Source organism: Schistocerca serialis, chromosome 3 (assembly GCF_023864345.2).
Source record: "Schistocerca serialis cubense isolate TAMUIC-IGC-003099 chromosome 3, iqSchSeri2.2, whole genome shotgun sequence".
Classification (NCBI taxonomy): Eukaryota; Metazoa; Arthropoda; class Insecta; order Orthoptera; family Acrididae; genus Schistocerca; species Schistocerca serialis.
Window position 1 is genome coordinate 405,556,238 of NC_064640.1, and position 25,406 is coordinate 405,581,643.

The following is a 25,406-nucleotide window of genomic DNA, read 5'->3' on the forward strand; positions in this document are numbered from 1 at the left end:
AAAGGTTGAAGAGGTTCTGGAAGGAGCAGAGGAAAATGCAATCCATGAAGTGGTACCCACTGTCCTACAGAGGCCATAACGAAAAAGAGGAGGAATGTGATTAATCTCAGATTATATTACTATGAACTAGGATCACCTTTGACTAACGAAATTTTGCAGATTAAATAAAGTTCACCTTTAGTTATCAGTTCACAACCTAGTGAACTATGGAGTAAAACTTATGTTTTACATAAATACAAGTTGAAAAGAAGTCGATAATTCAATATTTTATCAGGGTCTGTCAGTGAGTGTATATAGATTTTGATTTCTTTCAAATCAGTCAGATCTTTATAAAATATTACGGAATAGGATGTAGCCTGTGTTGCACTGTTATTGTACCTGTTTGACAATGTCAGATTAGCTATATTTACATCTTTTGATGGTGCCAGTTTGGCTTAATCATATTAGGATATTATAGTAATAGCACTGAACTAGAATTCTGCTGTAATTGATATTGTTTTACTGCTATGGTTTATACACTGGCAATACGCCCATTCAGCTCTATGGGCCTCTTCAGGCTGTCTGCAAGCAAATACATTTTGTTGAAAAATGTAAAATTACAACTAATAACAATTTTGTTTGATTGTGTGTTGGTACTTGCATTCATATTGCATCATGGTGCTGTCATTGTCTTATTATGTAATTGTGGTATAAGGATCTTCAGTCACAGCCTGATTTTATTTGTTAATCATGTAATTTAATTTTCGCTTATGACTGCAGTTGAGAAATTTCAGGTCAAGTCTTTTATTGACGGTATATACTGCTGTAGTTCTGACAGCTAATCCAGTGATGCTGCATTGTTAAAATTTGTGTTTGTTTATGTATGTATTATAATTATCTATGGTGTGGTAGTATAGTCTTCATTATGTTTTCGTAGTGTAGTGTCTTGAAAGGAGGATATAAGATGAACATCAACAAAAGCAAAACGAGGATAATGGAATGTAGTCGACTTAAGTCGGGTGATGCTGAGGGAATTAGATTGGGAAATGACACTTAAAGTAGTGAAGGAGTTTTGCTATTTGGGGAGCAAAATAACTGATGATGGTCGAAGTAGAGAGAATATAAAATGTAGACTGGCAATGGCAAGGAAATCTTTTCTGAAGAAGAGAAATTTGTTAACATCGAGTATAGATTTAAGTGCCAGGAAGTCGTTTCTGAAAGTATTTGTATGGAGTGTAGCCATGTATGGAAGTGAAACATGGACGATAACCAGTTTGGACAAGAAGAGAATAGAAGCTTTCGAAATGTGGTGCTACAGAAGAATGCTGAAGATAAGGTGGGTAGATCACGTAACTAATGAGGAGGTATTGAATAGAATTGGGGAGAAGAGGAGTTTGTGGCACAACTTGACTAGAAGAAGGGATCGGTTGGTAGGACATGTTTTGAGGCATCAAGGGATCACAAATTTAGCATTGGAGGGCAGTGTGGAGGGTAAAAATCGTAGAGGGAGACCAAGAGATGAATACACTAAGCAGATTCAGAAGGATGTAGGTTGCAGTAGGTACTGGGAGATGAAGAAGCTTGCACAGGATAGAGTAGCATGGAGAGCTGCATCAAACCAGTCTCAGGACTGAAAACAACAACAACATATACACACATCAAAAAATATTTTGCATCACCTTGGTTCGAAGAGTTCCGGTACCTGTACAGAAAATTGGCATAGAGATCAACATAAACATCATTTCCACCCTTTTTATTGCTCATGAAAACCACACATTGCATGTTGTACCACCATACATCAAGGCCTTCAGAGGTGGTGGTCCAGATTGCTGTACACCCCGGCACTTCTAATGACCAGTAGCACATTCTCTTGCATTGATGCATGCTTGTATTTGTCATGGCATACTATCCACAAGTTCATCAAGGCACTGTTGGCCCAGATTGTCCCACTCCTCAATGGCGATTCAGTGTAGATCCCTCATAGTGGTTGGTGGGTCACATTGTCCATAAACAGCCCTTTTCAATCTATCCCAGACGTGTTCAGTAGGGTTCATGTCAGGAGATCATGTTTACCACACTAGTCGAGCGATGTCATTATCCTGAAGGAAGTAATTCACAAGATGTGCAAGATGGGGGCGTGAATTGTCATCCATGAAGACGAATACCTTGCCAGTATGCTGCTGATATGGTTGCACTATCGGTCGGAGGATGGCATTCACTTATTATACAGCCATTACGGTGCCTTCAGTGACCACCAGTGGCATACGTCGGCCCAACATAATGCCACCCCAAAACAGCAGGGAACCTCCACCTTGCTGTATTTGCTGAACAGTGTGTATAAGGCATTCAGCCTGAATGGGTTGCCTCCAATCACATCTCTGACAATTGTCTGGTTGAAGGCATATGCGACACTCATTGGTGAACAGAGCATGATGCCAATCCTGAGCGATTCACTCGACATGTTGTTGGGCCCATCTGTACTGCGCTGCATGGTCGCATGGTAGCAGAGATGGACCTCACCATGGACGTTGGGAGTTAAGTTGCGTATCGTGCAACCTATTGCGCAGAGTTTGAGTCGTAACATGACGTCCTGTGGCCGCACGAAAAGCATTATTCAACATGGTGACGTTGTTGTCAGGGTTCCTCAAAGCCATAATCCATAGGTAGTTGTCATCCACTGCAGTAGTAGCCCTTGGGCAGCCTGAATGAGGCAGGTAATAGACAGCTCCTCTCTCTCTGTATGTCCTCCATGTCTGAACCACATTGCTTTGGTTCACTCAGAGATGCCTGGACACCTCCCTTGTTGGGAGCGATTTCTGGCACAAAGTAACAATACAGATGCGATCAAAGTGTGGTATTGAGTTTAGGCATAGTTGAACTACAGACAACACAAGCCGTGTACCTCATTGCTGGTGGAATGGCTGGAACTGATTGGGTGTCGGACCCCCTCCTTCTAATAGGTGCTGCTTATGCATGGTTGGTTACATCTTTGGGCAGGTTTAGTGACATCTCTGAACAGTCAAAGGGACTGTGTCTGTGATAAAGTATCCAGTCAACATCTATCTTCAGGAGTTACGGGAACTGGGGTGATGCATAACTTTTTTTTTATGTGTATTTGTTTTTATTCTGTTCAGATTATCCGGAACTGAGTTGTATAATTTCAGTAAAGTTACGTATATAATTTTTTTGTTTTAGGTATGTTTAATTATTTAATATTTTATCAGGGCCTGTTTGTGAATGTGTATAGATTCCAATTTCTTCCAAAATGGCCAGATCCTGATAAAATATTAAATACTTAAATGGATTTGAAAAATAAACATTATCTAGGTAATTTTATTGAAATAATACAATTTCATTCTGGATAATAGAAAGAAATTAAAGCAAATATATACACACTATGAAAACATAATACAGATTATACTATCACCCATAGACCATTACAATACATAGACAAATAAATACACAAATTGTAACCATACAGAAACACTGGTTTAGTTGGCAAAACTTCGACAGTACATACCGTTGATAAAAGACCTAAGCTAACGTTCATCAAAAACAGCACTCATGAGTGAAAATTTAATTAAATGATTAACAAATAAAAAAGGGTGCAATTTAAGGTCTTTCTGCAGCAATAAGATTATAAGACACTGACAGTACCATGATGTAATCTGGATGTAAGTACCAACACACAAACAAAATTGTTATTAGTTATAATTGTACAACTGGTAACAAATCATACTTGCCTACAGATAAGGTAAGTTGAAAGTGGCCATAGAGCTGAAATAGGCGTATTGCTATTCTATAATCGACAGCAATAAAACATCAATGATTGCAGTATTGTGGTTTGATACTATCATTACGGTGTCATTGTAAAACATCCACTCTGCTGTGTGCCCAAGAGAAAATAAATCATGTTCGAATAATAACTTCTCCTGGTTGCATTTTCACTTGCACCTTATTACAGTGGAAATTGTAGCCACTGATTAGTAAATATGTAGCGCTTTTGTGGATTGCTTAATTCTTATTGTATGGATATAACTTCATAGAAAATGCAGTTTAAATAAATTACCAATAAATAATTACATTCTAACACTCTCCATCTGTTATATTATGAAGTATAGTGTTTGCTTTAAATAGTGCATACATTGGGCAAGTTTTCAAGGCCATTCATAAACTGGCCTCACCTTCATACGAGAAAGTGTACTTAGTTTTTTACATCAAACCACAACATGAAATGGTCAATTTGCAATATTCCATGAATTTGTGGTTTGTTACATAAACTGATTACAATAATATTAACTAAGAAGAAACATGCACCAGGAATAAATTAAATATTGTTTGTCCATTCTGAGTCATACTGTATGTAATGTATATGCTGCCCACAGACTGAACTTGGTACATAGTCATAAGTAAATTAGTTTTTTGTGAATGTTGCAATATTGTGATCACAAACTGCTATTTGTTCAGAGTACACACTTCAATTTCATCTCTAAATACAGTACTTCCATAAAGATATAAAATAAAAGCTCTCGGTGAACGTGGTTTGAGCATTAGGGTGGTAAAAGTGACAAGATCAGAGTCACCCCACAGCTATTTTGTATTCATGATTTTATTGAGTACATCTATTTATAAATTTGATCAGAAAGCTAAGCAAATTTTTAGCTTATTCCTGTGACCTCAAAACCACTTTTGATGCAGCAGATATATTTTCATATTCTTAAATGTTACTGAAGAGTGGGTGAAACATAAAGTAATAAGAAACATGTTCTAGACCAGGCCACTGTGATAACAGACAGAGAGTTGTGGAATGCAGCCATAAGATATAAGAACAATTGATTCAATGATATGGAATGAGTCCATTTTACATTCACATTGAACTTTAATATGTAAATATGGCTGCATGCTGACCATTGACAAGGTTTTTTTTTTTTCAAATTTATTAGCTTTGGTGTCTGTCAGGCCTTTATCAATGGGTAAGTGATCAAAAATTTTAGTGGCAGCATTGTGCACCGCCCCCCCCCCCCTTTTGGACTAAAGTCAAACTTACTGGAGAATAATGAATAATTCATGTAGTTTTTTATTGTGGTATTGTAATCATGTACTGTATTGTTCCTTTCGAACTGTACTGGGCTATTTACATAGAAACTTCACAAGGAATACATATACTGTGAAACACTAGCCAAAATGCTGAACTCCTTAAACAGATGTCTACATGATGATTGTGAGTGAACACCACACGTTATTCTTACACAATACTGTCGAGCAATGAAAACTTCCTTGTTAAAGATGAATTATCCAAAAACATTATTCCATGCATTATTGAGTGAAAATTGCAAAATATATTAACTTACCGATTTGTCATTCCTCAAGTATTGCAGTAATTCAAGGTACAAATCTGATTGAACTAAGTGTTTTTGGAGTTCTGGAATCGTTTTATTCTCAGTTTAAGTTCTCAACAGTATGGACACCAAGTTTTTCTGAATTTTCCTCTGTAGTTATTATTTTGACTGTGTTTTGCACTTACCATTGGTGTACTTCCTTTAGATGTTCAGAATTGAATATGTAGTGTCTTTTTGAAATTGAAAGTGAGTCCATTTGTGGAAAGCTCCTCAATAATAATAATAATAAATAATAATAATGCAAAACCAGCATGGCAACACAGGCTACAGATCAGAATAGAAAAACTGAGAAAAGACATCGGACAGCTAACACAATTTATAAGAAATGAAATGTCAGAAAAAAAGAAAAAGGTTAGGTAAAATCTCACAACAAGAAGCGATAGAGCAATTAGATGAAAAGAAGCAGAAATTACAAGCATTGGCCAAATGACTTAGAAGATACAAAAAAGTGAAAATAGAAGGAAACAAAACCAAACATTCTTTACCAGACAATAGATAACACACACATTAGAATAGACAATCCACCAAACATAACAGACATGGAACACTTCTGGAGCAACATAAGGTCAAACCCGGTACAACATAACAGGCATGCACGGTGGATACAAGCAGAAACAGACACATACAAGATGATACCACAAATGCCTGAAGTGATAATTTTGCAACATGAAGTCACCCAAGCAATTAATTCTACTCACAATTGGAAAGCCCCTGGAAAAGATAAAATACCAAATTTCTGGCTAAAGTAGTTCACCTCAACACATTCACATCTAACTAAATTATTTAACAGTTACATTGCAGACCCATACACATTCCCTGATACACTTACACATGGAATAACTCATCTGAAACCTAAAGATCGAGCAGACACAGCAAACCCAGCTAAATATCGCCCCATAACATGCCTACCCACAATATACAAAATATTAACTTCAGTCATTACACAGAAACTAATGACACATACAACACAGAACAAAATTATAAATGAAGAACAAAAAGGTTGTTGCAAAGGAGCACGAGGGTGCAAAGAGCAACTGATAATAGATGCAGAGGTGACATATCAAGCTAAAACTAAACAAAGGTCGTTACACTACACATACATTGATTACCAAAAAGCTTTTGATAGTGTACCCCACTCATGGTTACTACAGATATTCGAAATATACAAAGTAGATCCTAAATTGATACAGTTCCTAAACATAGTAATGAAAAATTGGAAAATCACACTTAATAGCCAAACAAATTCAAATAATATCACATCACAGCCTATACAGATTAAGCGTGGAATATACCAAGGATACTCATTAAGTCCTTTCTGGTTCTATCTTGCTCTGAACCCACTATCCAACATGCTAAACAATACAAATTATGGATACAATATTACTGGAACATACCCACACAAAATCACACATTTGCTATACATGGATCATCTAAAACTACTGGCAGCAACAAATCAACAACTCAACTAATTACTAAAGATAACAGAAGTATTCAGCAATGATATAAATATGGCTTTTGGAACAGAAAAATTTAAGAAAAATAGCATAGTCAAGGGAAAACACACTAAACAAGAAGATTACATATTGGATAACCACAGCGACTGCATAGAAGCGATGGAAAAAACAGATGCCTATAAATATCTAGGATACAGACAAAAAATAGGAATAGATAATACAAAAATTAAAGAAGAACTAAAAGAAAAATATAGACAAAGACTAACAAAAATACTGAAAACAGAATTGACAGCAAGAAACAAGACAAAAGCTATAAATACTTATGCTATACCAATATTGACCTACTCATTTGGAGTAGTGAAATGGAGTAATACAGACCTAGAAGCACTCAATACACTTACACGATCACAATGCCACAAATATAGAATACATCACATACATTCAGCAACAGAAAGATTCACATTAAGCAGAAAGGAAGGAGGAAGGGGTTTATCGATATAAAAAACCTACATTATGGACAGGTAGACAATTTAAGAAAATTCTTTATAGAATGAGCAGAAACTAGCAAAATACACAAAGCAATCACTCATATAAATACATCGGCTACACCACTGCAATTTCATAACCACTTCTACAACCCTTTAGATCACATAACATCAACAGATACGAAGAAAGTAAATTGGAAAAAGAAAACACTGCATGGCAAGCACCCGTATCATCTAACACAGCCACAAATCGATCAAGACGCATCCAACACACGGCTAAGAAAAGGCAATATATACAGTGAGACGGAAGGATTCATGATTGCAATACAGGATCAAACAATAAACACCAAATATTACAGCAAGCATATTATTAAAGATCCAAATGCAGACTTTGCAAACAACAAATAGAAACAGTAGATCACATCACAAGCAGATGTACAATATTAGCAAATACAGAATACCCCAGAAGACATGACAATGTAGCAAAAATAATTCACCAACAACTTGCCATACAATATAAACTAATAAAACAACATGTTCCCACATACAAGTATGCACCACAAAATGTACTGGAGAATGATGAATACAAATTATACTGGAACAGAACCATTATAACAGATAAAACACCACCACATAACAAACCTGACATCATACTCACCAATAAAAAGAAGAAATTAACACAACTAATCGAAATATCCATACCCAATACAACAAATATACAAAAGAAAACAGGAGAAAAAATTGAAAAATACATTCAACTGGCTGAGGAAGTCAAGGACATGTGCATCAGCATAAAATTGACATTATACCAATTATACTATCAACTACAGGAGTCATACCACACAATATCCACCAGTACATCAATGCAATACAGCTACATCCAAACTTATATATACAACTACAGAAATCCGTAGTTATTGATACATGTTCAATTACCCGAAAGTTCCTAAATGCAATATAACATATACAGTATTGTTAAAAGGAAGTGACGCTTGATCAATGTCCGCGTCACTTTCCGTTTTTAACCAGGCTTAACGTCTGAGAAGGTAAAGAAATAATAATAATAATAATAATAATAATAATAATAATACTGAGAATGTTATTTACTATTTCTTCTGGTGGTGTGTGTGTGTGTGTGTGTGTGTGTGTGTGTGTGTGTGTGTGTGTGTGTTGATTAGCATACTAGTGTCACCTGCAAAAAGAACTAATTCTTCTTCTAGTATACTAGACAGAAATTGGTATATATCATCATCATCAGCCAATTCAATCATTAGATGATGTGGCCTCTTTGAGTCGTCGATTCAGGTAGGCTTTCAGAAGTCTTCTCCAAGTGGGACGGTCTTGGGCAGATATATACTGGATGCCACTCCTGAGAGCCACCAGGCAGATTTACATGAAATTAAATCATACAAGTAGTAACAGATAAAATAAAATGTTTATGAACCCAAAAAGTCAAGCCGTAAGTTTAAGTAAACGCAATCGACAATATATCATCAGAATCAACTTAATTTTTCAAGGAACTGCTCAACAGACCAGGAGTGACCCATGAGGAATCTCTTCGGCTTAGATTTGAAAGCATGTGGATTAATGCTGAGATTTTTGAATTCCTATGGTAGCTTATTGAAAATGCTGCAGTATACTGCACCCCTATCTGCTCTAGAGTAAAGGAAGTGAAATACAAATGTAGATTGGATTTCTGCAAAGTATTAACTGAGTGAAAGCTGCTATGTCTTGGGAATAAGCTGATCTTGTTAACAAGAAATGAGAGTAACAAAGAATATATATATTGAGAGACCAATGTCAGAATATCCAAGTTAGTGAATGGTTTGACAAGAGGTTCACAAACTTACACCACTTATTGCCCAAACTGCCCGTTTCTGAGCCAAAAATACCCTTTCAGAATGGGAAGAGTTATCCCAAAATATAATACCATACGGCATAGACGAATGAAAATAAGCAAAGTAGACTAATTTTCGTGTCGAACGATCACTTACTTCAGGTATCGTTCGAATAGTAAAAATGCCAGTATTAAGTCTTTGAATAAGATCCTGTATGTGAGCTTTCCATGACAGTTTACTATCTATCTGAACACCTAGAAATTTGCACTGTTCAGTTTCACTAATCATATGCCCTTTCTGTGAAATTAAAATGTCTGGTTTTGTTAGTCTCACTTTGATTTCGCATTAGTTTATTTTCTACAAGCAATGAACTTACACCATGAAGTGCACTATTTGAAACAGAGCCAATGTTGCACACAACATCCTTTACTACCAAGCTAGTGTCTTCAGCAAAGAGAAATATTTTATAATTACCACTAATACTAGAGGACATATCATTTATATAAATGAGGAACAGGAGTGGCATCAACAGGAGTGGCCTCAACACTGGTCCCTGATCCACCCTCCATTTGACCAGATCCCACTCCCACTCAGACGCCACATTGCAGCCATTCTCAACACTGTGAATAATGACCTTTTGCTGCCTGTAGGTAAAGTAACAGGTGAACCAATTGTAAGCTACTCCGTGTATTTCATAATGGTCCAACTTCTGGAGCAATATTTTGTGATCAAAAACACACACACACACACACACACACACACACACACACACACACACACACACACACCCACACACACACCCCTTAGTTAAATCAAAAAATATGCCAAACGTTCAAAACCCTTTGTTTAATCCATCGAGTACCTCGCAGAGAAAAGAGAATATAGCATTTTCAGTTGTTAAACAACTAACTTCTAAAGCCAAACTGTACATTTGATAGCAAATTATGATATAAAATGATCAATTATCCTCACAAACACAGCCTTTTCAATAACTTTAGCAAACACTGATGGCATAGAAAAAGGTTTAAAATTGTCTACATTATCCCTTTCTTCCTTTTTATAAAACTGCTTTACTATTGAGTACTTCAGTTGTACAGGAAACATAACATTCTTGAAGAAAAAATTACAAATATATTAAGTACAGGGCTAACATGTGCAGCACAGTACTTGTAATATTCTGCTAGGCACTCCATTATGCCCACGAGAGCCCTTAGTCTTCAGTGATTTGATTATTGACTCAATCCCCCTCCTTGTCAGTATCACAGAGGAGTGTTTCAGGCATTAATCTCAGAAAGGCATTTTCCAAGAGTTATATGATACCCTGTGGAAACTAATTTTTTCTTCAATTCACCAGCAATGCTCAGAAAATGATTGTTAAATACTGTACATATATCTGACATATCAGTAACAGAAATATTTTTGCTACGAACTGACTTCATATCATCAACCTTGTGCTGCTGACCAGACACTTCCTTCACAACTGACCATACGGTTTTAATTTTATCCTGTGAATTACCTATTCTATTTGTGTACCACATACTTTTTGCCTTCCTAATAACATTTTTAAGCACCTAATAATATTATTTGTAGTGGGCTACTGTAGCTTGATTGTGATTACTTCTAACATTTTGATACAATTTCCACTCTGTTCTGCATGATATCCTTATCCCACTAGTCAGCCTCCCAGGCTGCCTTTTATGTTTAGAACGTTCTAATGGAAAGCTCTCAAAGAGCATGAGAAATGTGTCAAGAAAAGCATTATATTTGTTATCTATGTTATTGGCACTATAAACATCCTGCGACTCTTGTTCCTTAACAAGGTTTAAAAAACACTGTCTTGCCATTGAATTAGCTTTCCTACATAGTTTGTAATTATATGTGACATTTAAGTACAAAAGCCTTTGTGTCAAAATTTTTGGATTATGATCTGAAAGGCCGTTCAGCCTTTTACTAACAGAATGCCCATCTAGTAATGAAGAATGGATAAGAATATTGTGTATGGCTGTGCTACTGTTCCCTTGCACCCTGGTTGCAAAAAAACAGTCTGCATCAGATCATATGAGTTTAGAAGATCTACCAACATCCTTTTTCTTGCACCATCATATACAACATTAATATTGAATTCACCACATAACAAATTTTTTGTAGTTTCTATAAAGTGAACAAACTTGCTTGAGCAGAAATGCTCTGAAGTCAGAGTTAGGGGACTTATAAACAACAATAATTAGATGTTCAGTTTCACTAAATTCAACTGCCCTTGCATAACATTCAAATATCTATTCAGTGCAGTTCTGTGATACATCTATGGACTCCAAAGGAATACTGTTTTCTTTACATAGATAGCCACTCCCCCACCCCACAAGGAACTCCTTGAAAAACAACCAGCTAGTCTGTATCCTGGTAAAGGAAGCCTCTGAATTGTCAAATTATTTAAGGGGGGCTCTGATGTATCAGCAATGTCACAATCGACATCTATAAGCAGTTCACTCGCTTTATCTCTAATACCTCTTACATTTTGATGAATTACGCTAATTCCTTCTCTGCTTGTATACCTGACCACCTCTGAAGGTGATTTCTTAATTAGGACTTCCTTTAAGCAGGTTTTGTTGATGGAAAACATTAATGTTTCGTGTTACAAATTATTTTTAAAATGGAATTTTATGCAGTGGTATTCATTTTATTGATACGTATTAACAGGGATGGCAAAACAGGAAAAACGAGTACTCTAGCAGCAACAGTGATGCCCTGGCCCAAGCTGACGGCTCTCACATGCAACAGTGCCACTGAAGTAGTGGTTATTTTTAGTTTCACTGTTGCTGTTAATACATAGTGACAAAATGAATATCCCACTTGACTAATTTGGAATGCTCCATTGAAATGGCATGTAAAAACTGCTTTAAAAATGATTTTGTTTGTAATGAGAAACAAACAGATGCTTTCTGTCAACACTAGGCATCGCATGCAAGACATAATGAGCAATAATTGTTTGGGCTGGCCCTAGCTACAAACTGCAAAAATGAAATTCCAAATATTTGCTGAAACAGCAGAGAAAATGTGCCTGATGACTCTTAGGAGGCACACCACGTTGGTGAAAACATTTGTGATCTTAAATTTGAGCGTTGTGGACCCCATAAGTATCTCTCCCCAGTCAGAAGAATCTCCACTCTTACATTGGCTGAATAGTTAACCACAACATCCTGTGTTATTCTGGTTAGGTGACATTATCAATTAGTTGGCTATAGCATCAATTCTATAAAACCTCAAGTTTATCTAGGAGGATATCTTATTTCACCTAGTCAAAAGCCTTAGATAGGTCACAGAAAATACCAACTAGTGCTATTTTGTTATTTAATACTTGTAAAATTTTGTTAGTGAAAGTTTAAATGGCATTTTGAGTTGGACAATTCTTCTGAAATCAAAACTGTGATTCACTGAGGCTTTAGTGTAGCTCAGATAGAGTACTGTTCTAGAATACATCATCTGCTCATGTTTGTTTGTGTGTGTGTGGTTTTTTTTGTGATGTCAGCAGTAGAACTGGTCAGTAGTTATCAACATTTCAGTTTCATTATGGAGGGGTTTAACAGTGCCATATTTCAATCTCTGGAAAAATATCATGAGATACGGATGTATTACATATCTCAGAAAAAACAGCAGTTATTATAGGACAGGAAGTCCTTAATACTTCGTTGGAAACAGCATCAAATCCAGATGAGCTTTCATTTTTTTGAGTGTGTACATAATTTCCTTAACTTCAGAATGTGAAGTGGGTTACACATCAATATGACTGAATTTTATGCGAGTTACTTTTTCAGCATACTGCCCTGATTTTTCTCTTGGATTGTTTGTCTCTGTTTTTTACTACTTTTAAGAAATGATTTTTAAACATACTTTCCACCTGTGATGTATCATTATAGCCCTTACATTTCAATCAGTGATGTTATCTATTTCTTTGACCAATTGTCCTGCATCTGGTTTCTCTACAGTCCATAAAGCCTTAACTCTGCTGTTGGAATTACTGTTTTCTGACATAACCTGCATGTTCCTTAATTCTTTAATAACATTTCTTATTGATTTTGAGTAGTTCGTGTACTGCAAAACTACCACAAGATCTTACTTGTTCTTGCCAAAGTTTTATGAGAGATTTTAATCCCTCTAGTGCTAAGTTGATTTTTACATGGCTGTTTACTGTTGTTTCTGGCTACTTTGTGAGGAAAGCTATTTTCAAATAAGGACATAAATTTATTATGGAAAAGATTAAATGTTACGTTCACATATGGTTCATTATAAATCTCCATTTGTAAACCTCAAAGAAATGTTAGAATTTTTAACTTCTTCCACCATCTTACATTGTCTGAGAAAAATAGGGGTAAGCTGTAGGGAGAAACGGCCAATATAATATCTATATAGGAGCCAAGAGGGAATAAGAAGGGTGGATGACTAAGAACAAAGTTCTTCGATTAAAAAGGGTGTAAGACGAGGATGTAGTCTTTGGCCCCCTACTGTTCAGTCTGCACATTGAAGTAGTGATGATGGAAATAAAAGAAAGGTTCAGGAGTGAAATTAAAATTGAAAATGAAAGGATATCAATGATAAGATTCACTGATGACATTGCTATCCTGAGTGAAAGTGGAGGAGGATTACATTATCTGCTGAATGGAATGAACAGTCTAAAGGGTACAGAATATGGACTGAGAGTAAATTGAAGGAAGACAAAAGTAATGAAGTAACAGGAATGCGAACAGCAAGAAACTTAACATCAGGATTGACAGTCACAAAGTAGATGAAGGTAGCAAAAGACCAATGATGGATGGAGCAAGGAGGACATTAAAAGCAGACTAGCACTGGCAAAAATGGTATTCCTGGTCAAGAGAAGTCTGCTAGTATCAAACATAAGCCTTAATTTGAGGAAGAAATTACTGAGAATGTATGTCTGGAGCTCAGCATTGTACGGTAGTGAAACATGGGCTGTGGGAAAACTGGAACAGAAGAGAATTGAAGCATGTGAGATGTGGTGCTACACATGTATGTTGAAAATTAGGTGGACTGACAAGCTAAGGAATTGGGAGGTTCTGCAGATAATCGGAGAGGAAAGGAATATGTGGAAAACGCAGACAAGGAGAAGGGACAGGATGATAGGACATCTGTTAAAAGATCAGGGAATGACTTCCATGGTAGTAGAAGGAGCCATAGAGGGCAAAGACTGGAGAGGAAGACAGAGATTGGAATACATCCAGCAAATAGCTGAGGACGTGGGTTGCAAGTGCTACTCTAAGATTAGGAGGTTGACACCGGAGAGGAATTCGGAGCAAACTGCATCAAACCTTTCAGAAGACTGATGATTCAAAAAATCTCCATGTCATCTTTGTAAACTGTACTTAATCTTTGTGGTGAAGTCATTAATTACTCCGATTTCCACCGAAGAGTGTCTACACTGTAAGGCACCATCCTATTTATGTTAACTGTGCTTCATGATCAGAGAGAGCCTCTGTTACTTGGTGTTGAGTTATTTTCTTGCTTTGAGTGCCATCAAAGAAAACAGTATCAATTAGAGCACTACTATCTTTATCCACCAATGTTGGAAACTTGATTACTGAGACCAAATTGTAGGATCCAAATTAAGTTTCTAGATATTTTTTCCTTTCATAAGCCTTTAGAAAATCTACATTAAAATCACCACAGTCTATTAACTGCTTGTTACTGTCTAAGGAATAGTGTAGTAAGCAATCCACGTGACTCAGAAAAAATTCAAAATTTCTCAGTATTAATTCAAAAGCACACACTTCAGTGTGCTGATAACTAAAAAATCTTAAAATCTACACTCCTGGAAATGGAAAAAAGAACACATTGACACCGGTGTGTCAGACCCACCATACTTGCTCCGGACACTGCGAGAGGGCTGTACAAGCAATGATCACACGCACGGCACAGCGGACACACCAGGAACCGCGGTGTTGGCCGTCGAATGGCGCTAGCTGCGCAGCATTTGTGCACCGCCGCCGTCAGTGTCAGCCAGTTTGCCGTGGCATACGGAGCTCCATCGCAGTCTTTAACACTGCTAGCATACCGCGACAGCGTGGACGTGAACCGTATGTGCAGTTGACGGACTTTGAGCGAGGGCGTATAGTGGGCATGCGGGAGGCCGTGTGGACGTACCGCCGAATTGCTCAACACGAGGGGCGTGAAGTCTCCACAGTACATCGATGTTGTCGCCAGTCGTCGGCGGAAGGTGCACGTGCCCGTCGACCTGGGACCGGACCGCAGCGACGCACGGATGCACGCCAAGACCGTAGGATCCTACGCAGTGCCGTAGGGGACCGCACCGCCACTTCCCAGCAAATTAGGGACACTGTTGCTCCTGGGGTATCGGCGAGGACCATTTGCAACCGTCTCCATGAAGCTGGGCTACGGTCCCGCACACCATTAGGCCGTCTTCCGCTCACGCCCCAACATCGTGCAGCCCGCCTCCAGTGGTGTCGCGACAGGCGTGAATGGAGGGACGAATGGAGACGTGTCGTCTTCAGCGATGAGAGTCGCTTCTGCCTTGGTGCCAATGATGGTCGTATGCGTGTTTGGCGCCGTGCAGGTGAGCGCCACAATCAGGACTGCATACGACCGAGGCACACAGGGCCAACACCCGGCATCATGGTGTGGGGAGCGATCTCCTACACTGGCCGTACACCACTGGTGATCGTCGAGGGGACACTGAATAGTGCACGGTACATCCAAACCGTCATCGAACCCATCGTTCTACCATTCCTAGACCGGCAAGGGAACTTGCTGTTTCAACAGGACAATGCACGTCCGCATGTATCCCGTGCCACCCAACGTGCTCTAGAAGGTGTAAGTCAACTACCCTGGCCAGCAAGATCTCCGGATCTGTCCCCCATTGAGCATGTTTGGGACTGGATGAAGTGTCGTCTCACGCGGTCTGCACGTCCAGCACGAACGCTGGTCCAACTGAGGCGCCAGGTGGAAATGGCATGGCAAGCCGTTCCACAGGACTACATCCAGCATCTCTACGATCGTCTCCATGGGAGAATAGCAGCCTGCATTGCTGCGAAAGGTGGATATACACTGTACTAGTGCCGACGTTGTGCATGCTCTGTTGCCTGTGTCTATGTGCCTGTGGTTCTGTCAGTGTGATCATGTGATGTATCTGACCCCAGGAATGTGTCAATAAAGTTTCCCCTTCCTGGGACAATGAATTCACGGTGTTCTTATTTCAATTTCAGAAGTGTATTTGTTTCAGTGTCTTTGAACTTGTGATCTGTCATATATGTAACAATTCCTCCTTTAACCTGATTAGTCCATGAGTAAAACATTATTTTTGTAATTAACTTGTAGAATCCTGTGATTATGTGGTGCTCAGATAGGCACAGGATCTGTATCTTTTCAGAGCTCTCTAAATGTTCCAAACAGACAAGGAGCTTTTCTATAATCCAGTAACATTTTGCTGAAATAAGCTAACTGTCTCTGCACATTTTGTGAGGCTCTTCTGTCATTTGAACTTCTTTCTGAACAGGGTACCAGAATTGACTCATACCTAAAAAAGGTATCACTCTGATACCAGTAACCACAGGGATCTTGCTTTGGGCAACAGTGGTGCCCCCCTCCCCTTACATTTCCAGAAAGTAACTCAGATAACCTATCTTTCCCTCTCTTATTCAGGGATAGGGTGTGTCTAGCATATCCCCATCTCCTAATTTTAGCAGCAGGCGCTGCACTCGTATGAGATTTCATTTCAGCCAGCAGCACCCTACTGAACTCCATGTGCACATTGCTCACAGCAGTGTTAACCCAGGGCTGACAATGACACTGTAGGTCTCCACAAAGCTCACACTTACGTATGAAGTTGCTACTTCTTTCCATCCAGGTCACCATTGATGTTTTAACTTGTCTTTAGATAGGTTGTTCCCAGCTTCATCTGCTATGATCACCTGATTCACTTCGTCAGTATACTTACACAAATTCCGTGTGCTATCTGTCAGCTGGCTAAAGTTAGCACTTGGCTTCACAATACATGTCACCTGATAACCTGTTTGCTAATTTTTCCTGTACCATCTGGCCCACATACTCCTATGGCTACTACATGGCAGCCACACTTTTGTTACTGATCTACACTTAGGTTCTGTGCTAGAAGCTTCCTGCACCCTACTGTGAAAAGCAGCTGGAAGCAGCCATTCCCCTCCTAGCGCAGAAAGCAAACTAAGCTTATTGGTTACTGTGAGCTCAAATGTAGTTGACAAAGTTGAAAAGCTGTTCCCTTTCACCCATTATTTGTTAAGTTTACCCCATTCTCAAGGTCTTTGTATCCCTCTTCACCTTATTTATTTAAAGTTTCGCATCATCTAATCCAACATGACTGGGACAAATATTTGTTTCCTGTTTAGCAATAATCTTGTCTTTGTTACAGAGCCTATAGTTCCATGGGAGACCCTCAATGAGTTCCCCATTCAATTCTCTGCTACAGTCACACCACTGGAACTCTAACCCACAATCTTTATATTCCACTTTCTGTCTAACTACCATATATCGACATCAGTACTTACCACACACTGGAACACACAAAAAATGCTGAAATGTATAACTAAATCATTTAACGCACTTTACAGGAATATTTGTTATTTGTGAGCTGCAAAAACCAGGCATACAGTTAACTGTTCAGGTGCATGATATAACATAAATAGTTAATTTCCCTTAAAGCAAGACCTCAACACTCGCACAATAATATTTAACTGTTAATCCAGCATGTGGTGCGATTTTACGTCATAATTTTAAAACAAAACCTCATATTACAAAATCAGTTGCCCAAATGAAGGATGTATAAAGGAACAAACTTGTATATAAAATATGCTTTAATTTCTTTTCCTAGTGAAAATTTTCTATTTCTCGCTAGTAACACAGACTGCAGCTACACACTGACACCAGTGCAGAAATGTGTAGAATTCCTAAAGAGTAAATAAAGATGCATCTAGTTCTGCTATTCAGTGAGCCAGGTTGTTTGCTGGTTGTTAAAAATTCAGTGTGGAGAGCAAGACTATTTGTAACAAAAAAAATATGAAAAATTGTGGGAATTTGCACAGTGGACTAGTACCATCACAAGCAATTAAACAGTGCTTATGTTAAGGAACATGGATAAACTGAAAGAACCAGAGGTTGTAGAGAGTTTCAGGGAGAGCATAAGGGAACAATTGACAGGAATGGGGAAAGAAATACAGCAGAAGAATGGGTAGCTTTGAGGGATGAAATAGTGAAGGCAGCAGAGGTTCAAATAGGTAAAAAGATGAGGGCTAGTAGTAAAACCCTTGGGTAACAGAAGAAATATTGAATTTAATTGATGAAAGGAGAAAATACAAAAATGCAGTAAATGAAGCTGGTAAAAAGGAATACAAACGTCTCAAAATGATTTCGACAGGAAGTGCAAAATGGCTAAGCAGGATGGCTAGAGGACAAATGTAAGGATGTAGAGGCATATCTTACTAGGGGGTAAGATATGTACTGCCTACAGAAAATTAGACCTTTGGAGAAAGGAGAACCACTTGCATGAATATCAAGAGCTTTGATGGAAACCCAGTTCTAAGCAAAGAAGGGACAGCAGAAAGGTGGAAGGAGTGTATAGAGGGTCTATACAAGGGCGATGTACTTGTACAATATTATGGAAATGGAAGAAAATGTAGATGAAGATGAAATGGGAGATATGATACTGGCTGAAGAGTTTGACAGAGCACTGAAAGATCGGAGTTTCAACAAGGCTCCAGGAGTAGACAACATTCCATTAGAACTACTGAAGGCCTTGGGAGAGCCAGTCCTGACAACACTATACCATCTGGTGAGCAAGATGTATGAGACAGGCGAAACACCGCCCAGACTTCAGAAGAATATAATAATTCCAATCCCAAAGAAAGCAGTGTTGACAGATGTGAAAATTACCGAACTATCAGTTTAATAAGTCACAGCTGCAAAATACTAACGCGAATTCTTTACAGACGAATGGAAAAACTGATAGAAACTGACCTCGGGGAAGATCAGTTTGGATTCCGTAGAAATGTTTGAACACGTGAGGCAATACTGACCCTACGACTTATCTTAGAAGAAAGATTAAGGAAAGGCAAACCTACGTTTCTTGCATTTGTAGACTTAGAGAAAGCTTTTGACAATGTTGATTGGAATACTCTTTCAAATTCTAGAGGTGCAGGTGTAAAATACAGGGAGCGAAAGGCTACTTACAATTTGTACAGAAACCAGATGGCAGTTATAAGAGTCGAGGGACATGAAAGGGAAGCAGTGGTTGGGAAGGGAGTAAGACAGGGTTGTAGCCTCTCCCCGAGATGTTGTTCAATCTGTATATTGAGCAAGCAGTAAAGGAAACAAAAGATAAATTCGGAGTAGGTATTAAAATCCATGGAGAAGAAATAAAAACTTTGAGGTTCGCCGATGACATTGTAATTCTGTCAGAGACAGCAAAGGACTTGGAAGAGCAGTTGAACGGAATGGACAGTGTCTTGAAAGGAGGATATAAGATGACATCAACAGAAGCAAAACTAGGATAATGGAATGTAGTTGAATTAAGTCGGGTGATGCTGAGGGAATTAGATTAGGAAATCAGACACTTAAAGTAGTAAAGGAGTTTTGCCATTTGGGGAGCAAAATAACTGATGATGGTCAAAGTAGAGAGGATATAAAATGTAAACTGGCAATGGCAAGGAAGTGTTTCTGAAAAATAGAAATTTGTTAACATTGAGTATAGATTTAAGTGTCAGGAAGGACATTTCTGAAAGTATTTGTATGGAAGTGAAACATGGACGATAAATTGTTTGGACAAGAAGAGAATAGAAGCTTTCGAAATGTGGTGCTACAGAAGAATGCTGAAGATTAGATGGATAGATCACATAAGTAATGAGGAGGTATTGAATAGAACTGGAGAGAAGAGGAGTTTGTGGCACAACTTGACAATGAGGAGGGACCGGTTGGTAGGACATGTTCTGAGGCATCAAGGGATCACAAATTTAGCATTGGAGGGCAGTGTGGAGGGGTAAAAATTGTAAAGGGAGACCAAGAGATGAATACACTAAGCAGATTCAGAAGGATGTAGACTACAGTAGGTACTGGGAGATGAAGAAGCTTGCACAGGATAGAGTAGCATGGAGAGTTGCGTCAAACCAGTCTCAGGACTGAAGACCACAGCAACACGTTAAGGAAAGGAAGGTGTAACAGGATGTTCCAAAGACTAGCCTAAATAAATAGGAATATAAAAGTGTCAAGAAAGGCTGGAGATTTGTAGAAATGGTAGAACACAGTTACAGAACAAAAATATAAATACCATTAATCAAAAAATGCTTTTTTTCACATTAACTAAACCTTTTTCTTCACTTCAGTTTTGCCTTCCAGCTTCTTTTTAACTCCTTCAGGTTTTTTCTCCTAGTATAGTATCCTGTCATCTTTTGTCTGTTTGGGGGGGGGGGGGGCGAGGGAGACAGTTTACAGTTGCTTCATATCCTGTCCTGTGGGGGGGGGGGGGGGGGGAGGTTCTTAGCACTGATTTGGCTAGATTAATAAATAGTTTTTCTAGTACTTGGGGCTCTCTCTGGTTCACTGGGAATCTCCTCTTTCCCTGCACATTAGATTTCCAAGCATCAGAAAACACACCTATCTCATTCATTAGCAGCTCTGGATGTATGATCCTTTATTCCATGAGAAACCTATGCATTTCTCTTCATACTTGATTTTTCCTGCTTCGTGACTTATTATTATTGTTAAACATGTGCTTGTAGTTGCACTCCAGAATTCATCATCTGTTTCACACTCACTTGGCGTGAAGCCCTTTCACATCTACTGCTTCTGTTAGAGGGGTATTATCTCCCGTATGATACTTCCGTGTTAGGTTTGGGCATAAAAGTGCACCAAAATTCGGGCCTTGGCATGGGTAAAATTGAAAAGTTGTTGGGTGCACTGACAACTGTAAGTAAAGCCATAACATTACAAATTGTGATTTTTAGTAACAAGTCATAAATATGTTGAGACAATTGATTATAATTACTGCTTGTAGGAGATCTTCATCTTCAGAGATTTGCAATAAGCTTTCTCTTGTGCTGATGCATGTGAAAAATGAATTAACTAGTAGAGTGAATTGCAACTTCCTGTGTGGGATGCATGCTATTACACTGCCAATGGTCTTTGACAGATATTCTGTAAAAACTAAGACAACATTCTAACTCTCGGAAAGGATATCAGAGTACTGCAAAACATTGTCATGTGTTTGACAAAACCTCTTTTTATAAAATATATTTGACATTTATTTTACAGTATAATATGCGTCTAACACAAGGTGTTAAAGCAGTGCAAAAATCTCAAATGGTTCGAAACTGTTGAGGATCACACACATCCAGAGGAACCAGTTTGCAAACAGTCAGGGACTAACAGGGATTTGCTGCTTAAACCCCATGTTAGTCACATAGTGAAATGTCGCCCTTTCCCCATAATACTGTGAACTGCAGATGAAGATGAATTTAAGGACTCATCTGTCTTGTTGTATTATACACATAAGCCTTCATCACTGAATGATGACAGTATAGAAGTGGTATTATGAGTGGGGAATTTTGTGAAGAGTGAAGTTACCTCTGAACTGTCTTCAGATCATAATGATGTGCACAGTGTAATCCAATTATTGGAGACATTCGCTAAAGCACAAACCAACATATCCCTTGACCAAACTGCTCATCACTGTTTCTTTTTCCACTGTAAATTTCTTGGTGCTAGCTGATGGACAACTAAAGCAAAATGGATGCATGTCCATTGTGTTGTTCATAGTGTTTTTTATGGATAGATCTACACAGAAACTGAGGAAAATTTAATGTGTTCACCACGAGCAAAATTATTATGCTTTCAAAAGATCGGACATTTTGGGTGCGTTGTAAGCAACCATGAATGAAAGTTCAGCTCTTTGTCCTACATAAATTAATTTCTTCTTTTGTCAAATCCATAAACACTAATACATTTCCTCTAGCTTAGCATCGTCCCTAATTTTGTAGCGGTGGGTATGTCATGTTCCAACAACAGTTCAGTTTAAAGATGTGTTGTTTTCAATCATATGTGTGTTATTTATGTGTTGAGAGTGCACACCTTTTTTAAATATTACTTTCAGATTTAACTGTAGTTCGGTTTTTTAATAGTTTTCTATTAATGATCCATTGTGTAACTTTTCACGTACTGTGACTGTGAATGTTGTTTTCAAATAATTCCAAACAAGTAGTTGCAAATAAATACATGAATGTGTTCGGGCAAATATCATGTTCTTATTTTGAAGGTCTAATAGAATGCCTAGTATCAGTAACCAGGCTACCATTTATTTTACCTTCCATAAATATATTATAACTATAAAATATCTTACTGAGATTTTATGGAAAAAAGTTAAATATTTCAGATCACTTCTGATATTCATCAGAGACTTCTTTATATTCAGGTGGATTCAGTCCTCGATGTTGCAGATAGTAACACAAGAAAAAAGAATCTTGAGATAAGAACTGTAAGTTTACACATTGAAGAAGCACCAAAAGATTCACATATGAATGAAGAATTTGATGATGAAGACAATGACTCTGAGATCAACTTGGAGATACTAGAAGAGGATCTGACATGTATTGTCTGCAGGTGTGAAATTTTGGTATTATTTGTTGTGGTTAGAACAGAATTGTAATGTTTTTAAGTTTGCTACATCCCCATCTTCCCCCTACCCCCCTCTCTCCCCCCTCTCTCCCCCCTCTCTCCCCCCTCTCTCCCCCCTCTCTCCCCCCTCTCTCCCCCCTCTCTCCCCCCTCTCTCCCCCCTCTCTCCCCCCTCTCTCCCCCCTCTCTCCCCCCTCTCTCCCCCCCTCTCTCCCCCCTCTCTCCCCCCTCTCTCCCCCCTCTCTCCCCCCTCTCTCCCCCCTCTCTCCCCCCTCTCTCCCCCCTCTCTCCCCCCTCTCTCCCCCCTCTCTCCCCCCTCTCTCCCCCCTCTCTCCCCCCTCTCTCCCCCCTCTCTCCCCCCTCTCTCCCCCCTCTCTCCCCCTCTCTCCCCCCTCTCTCCCCCCTCTCTCCCCCCTCTCTCCCCCCTCTCTCCCCCCTCTCTCCCCCCTCTCTCCCCCCTCTCTCCCCCCTCTCTCCCCCCTCTCTCCCCCCTCTCTCCCCCCTCTCTCCCCCCTCTCTCCCCCACCTCTCCCCCTCTTCCCCCCTCTCTCTCCCCCATGTGCATGCCACAAGTACTCTGCTACCCGAGTAGCCGCTTCCTTTGTGTAGTGCACGCCTGACCTATCTAGGGGCGTCCTAAAATTACCCACCCAATTGTGCAAGTCTAGAAATCTGCAGTCTCTCTCTCTCTCTCTCTCTCTCTCTCTCTCTCTCTCTCTCTCTCTCTCTCTCTCTCAAAAAATAAAAAAAACATCCTATTAGGTGCTCGTAAGTGAAGTCAGTTGTGAAATGTAGCAACAAACTCTTTGACCCAACCTGAATTGGTACAAAGTGAATTCCATTTTTACAGCAGCATGAAATTGCTAATTCCATGGGTACCATACAATCCATCTGAATCTGTATTCTGGGATTACTGTGTGCATGTAACCTTTGAATGTACAAAATTAACTTTTATCCACGAACATTAAAAATACACAGCATTCAGTGAAGACAGATAACTAAGAATGCTATAGTGTGGAACACCTGGAAGGAATGCCTTGATCGACATTGATCCGGTGACATACCTTTGTGTCAGATGGTGTGGTGGCGTTGTTGTTAGATATCCTGGAAATACATTTTTTTGATTGAGTTGTAGATGTGTTCCTCAGAGGTGTATGCATTGTCAGTTTTGTATAATATCCCACAGATAGGGCAAACTTTGCTTCCAGATACCGCACTGCTACTGTGGAACACTGGCTGTTTGAGTAATTGCACAGTGAAGTACACTTTATAGCATGTTAGCCAAAAAGTTTGTGATAGCAGCATAACCTGCTGTCATTGTTCTGATGTTGTCGTTTTCATGATGATGATGATGATGATGATGATGATGATGCCTGATGGAACTGGTCGCAGGTTCGGGTATTGGTGCCCTGTTTTGCTGCTTCGTGCACATTTGCGCTAAGAGGGCCTCCACTGTACTTTGTGAACTTCACATATCCTTCACATATCACTCATTGGGTGTTGTCATGCCCACGTCACAGTATGGTGTTGTCTACAGAAGTCTCCTGAGGAGACATCTGTCGCTTTCTGCCGGCTAGTGAGCTACTGTTGTCATAGGAAGTGTTGCATACACTCTACCAGTAACATGCAGCAATTTGTTGAGGGATTTACTGTGGCATATTGCCAACACTGTTTGCACTTGCGTCATTAGTTACTGCTACGAAACATATGACGACAGATAACTAGAAACTGTGGAGCTGTCTACTAGATTGCGTAGATATCACCAGAATTTGGATGAAGTCTTGTCACCACATTTCTTGCCCGATTCTGAGGTCATTTGTCAGCTTCTTGTAAGCTCTGTGTGGCAGCGGATGCTCTGTCAGATACCATAGCTGCAGTTTGTTGGTCAAATTGCTTATCACCAAAGTAAATTTCTTGAGGTCGTTAATTACATGTTGTTGCCAAAATATGTACTCCATTACCATGAACCATGTTCGCAGTTGGGTGGGAATAAATGACAGGGCCCGTAAATGCAGGCATGCCTTGAATGAACTGCTGTATCCGACAGACGAATGAATCATTGCTTCGAACTGTGATTGTGGCACTGTTGTAGAACTCATTGTTACATATGGTTGCAAACTGCAACTACTTACCTGACCTGCAATAGAAGTACTAAGCCAAACTTCAGAACTGTCTCTGCATATATGTACACTGTGCTCTGATATGTGTGTGTTGCAGAATTAACATCATTTTTGTTGCACTGGACATGGTTCATGTTCAGAATCGTCGAGAGAGCAAGCTCCAAAATCTGTGTATCATCCTGTAGCTAGTTAACCTTGTCAACGATGGTAGAGAATAGCCTGTTGCCGTAATTAATTACATTTGTGCATATTTCCGCAATTTGTCAAAAATGCCATTCATGTGAAAGCAAGAAAATTCTTAGGCAGGGTCACCAGTTATGTGACCTATTAGTCTATCCACGTAAAATAATTGTGCATAACCTTGAAACATACAAAATTAGCTTTTATTCATGAACGTTACACACATGAGAGCATTTGGTGAAGACAGACAACTAAAAGCATTCAACTTACAAGCGACAGTAAAGATAAAA

At 39.0% G+C, this 25,406-nt stretch overlaps 1 protein-coding gene across 3 annotated transcripts in view; it reads left to right on the top strand.

The window, feature by feature from the left end:
• The window catches only part of LOC126470262 (integrator complex subunit 12), a 74,361-nt gene that overhangs the window by 14,375 nt on the left and 34,580 nt on the right, over positions 1-25,406 (top strand). For all 3 annotated transcript variants that reach the window (XM_050097996.1, XM_050097995.1, XM_050097994.1), the window contains exon 3: positions 22,615-22,802. In XM_050097996.1, coding sequence (XP_049953953.1) covers positions 22,615-22,802 — 188 coding nt within the window. The remainder of the gene's footprint in view (positions 1-22,614; positions 22,803-25,406) is intronic.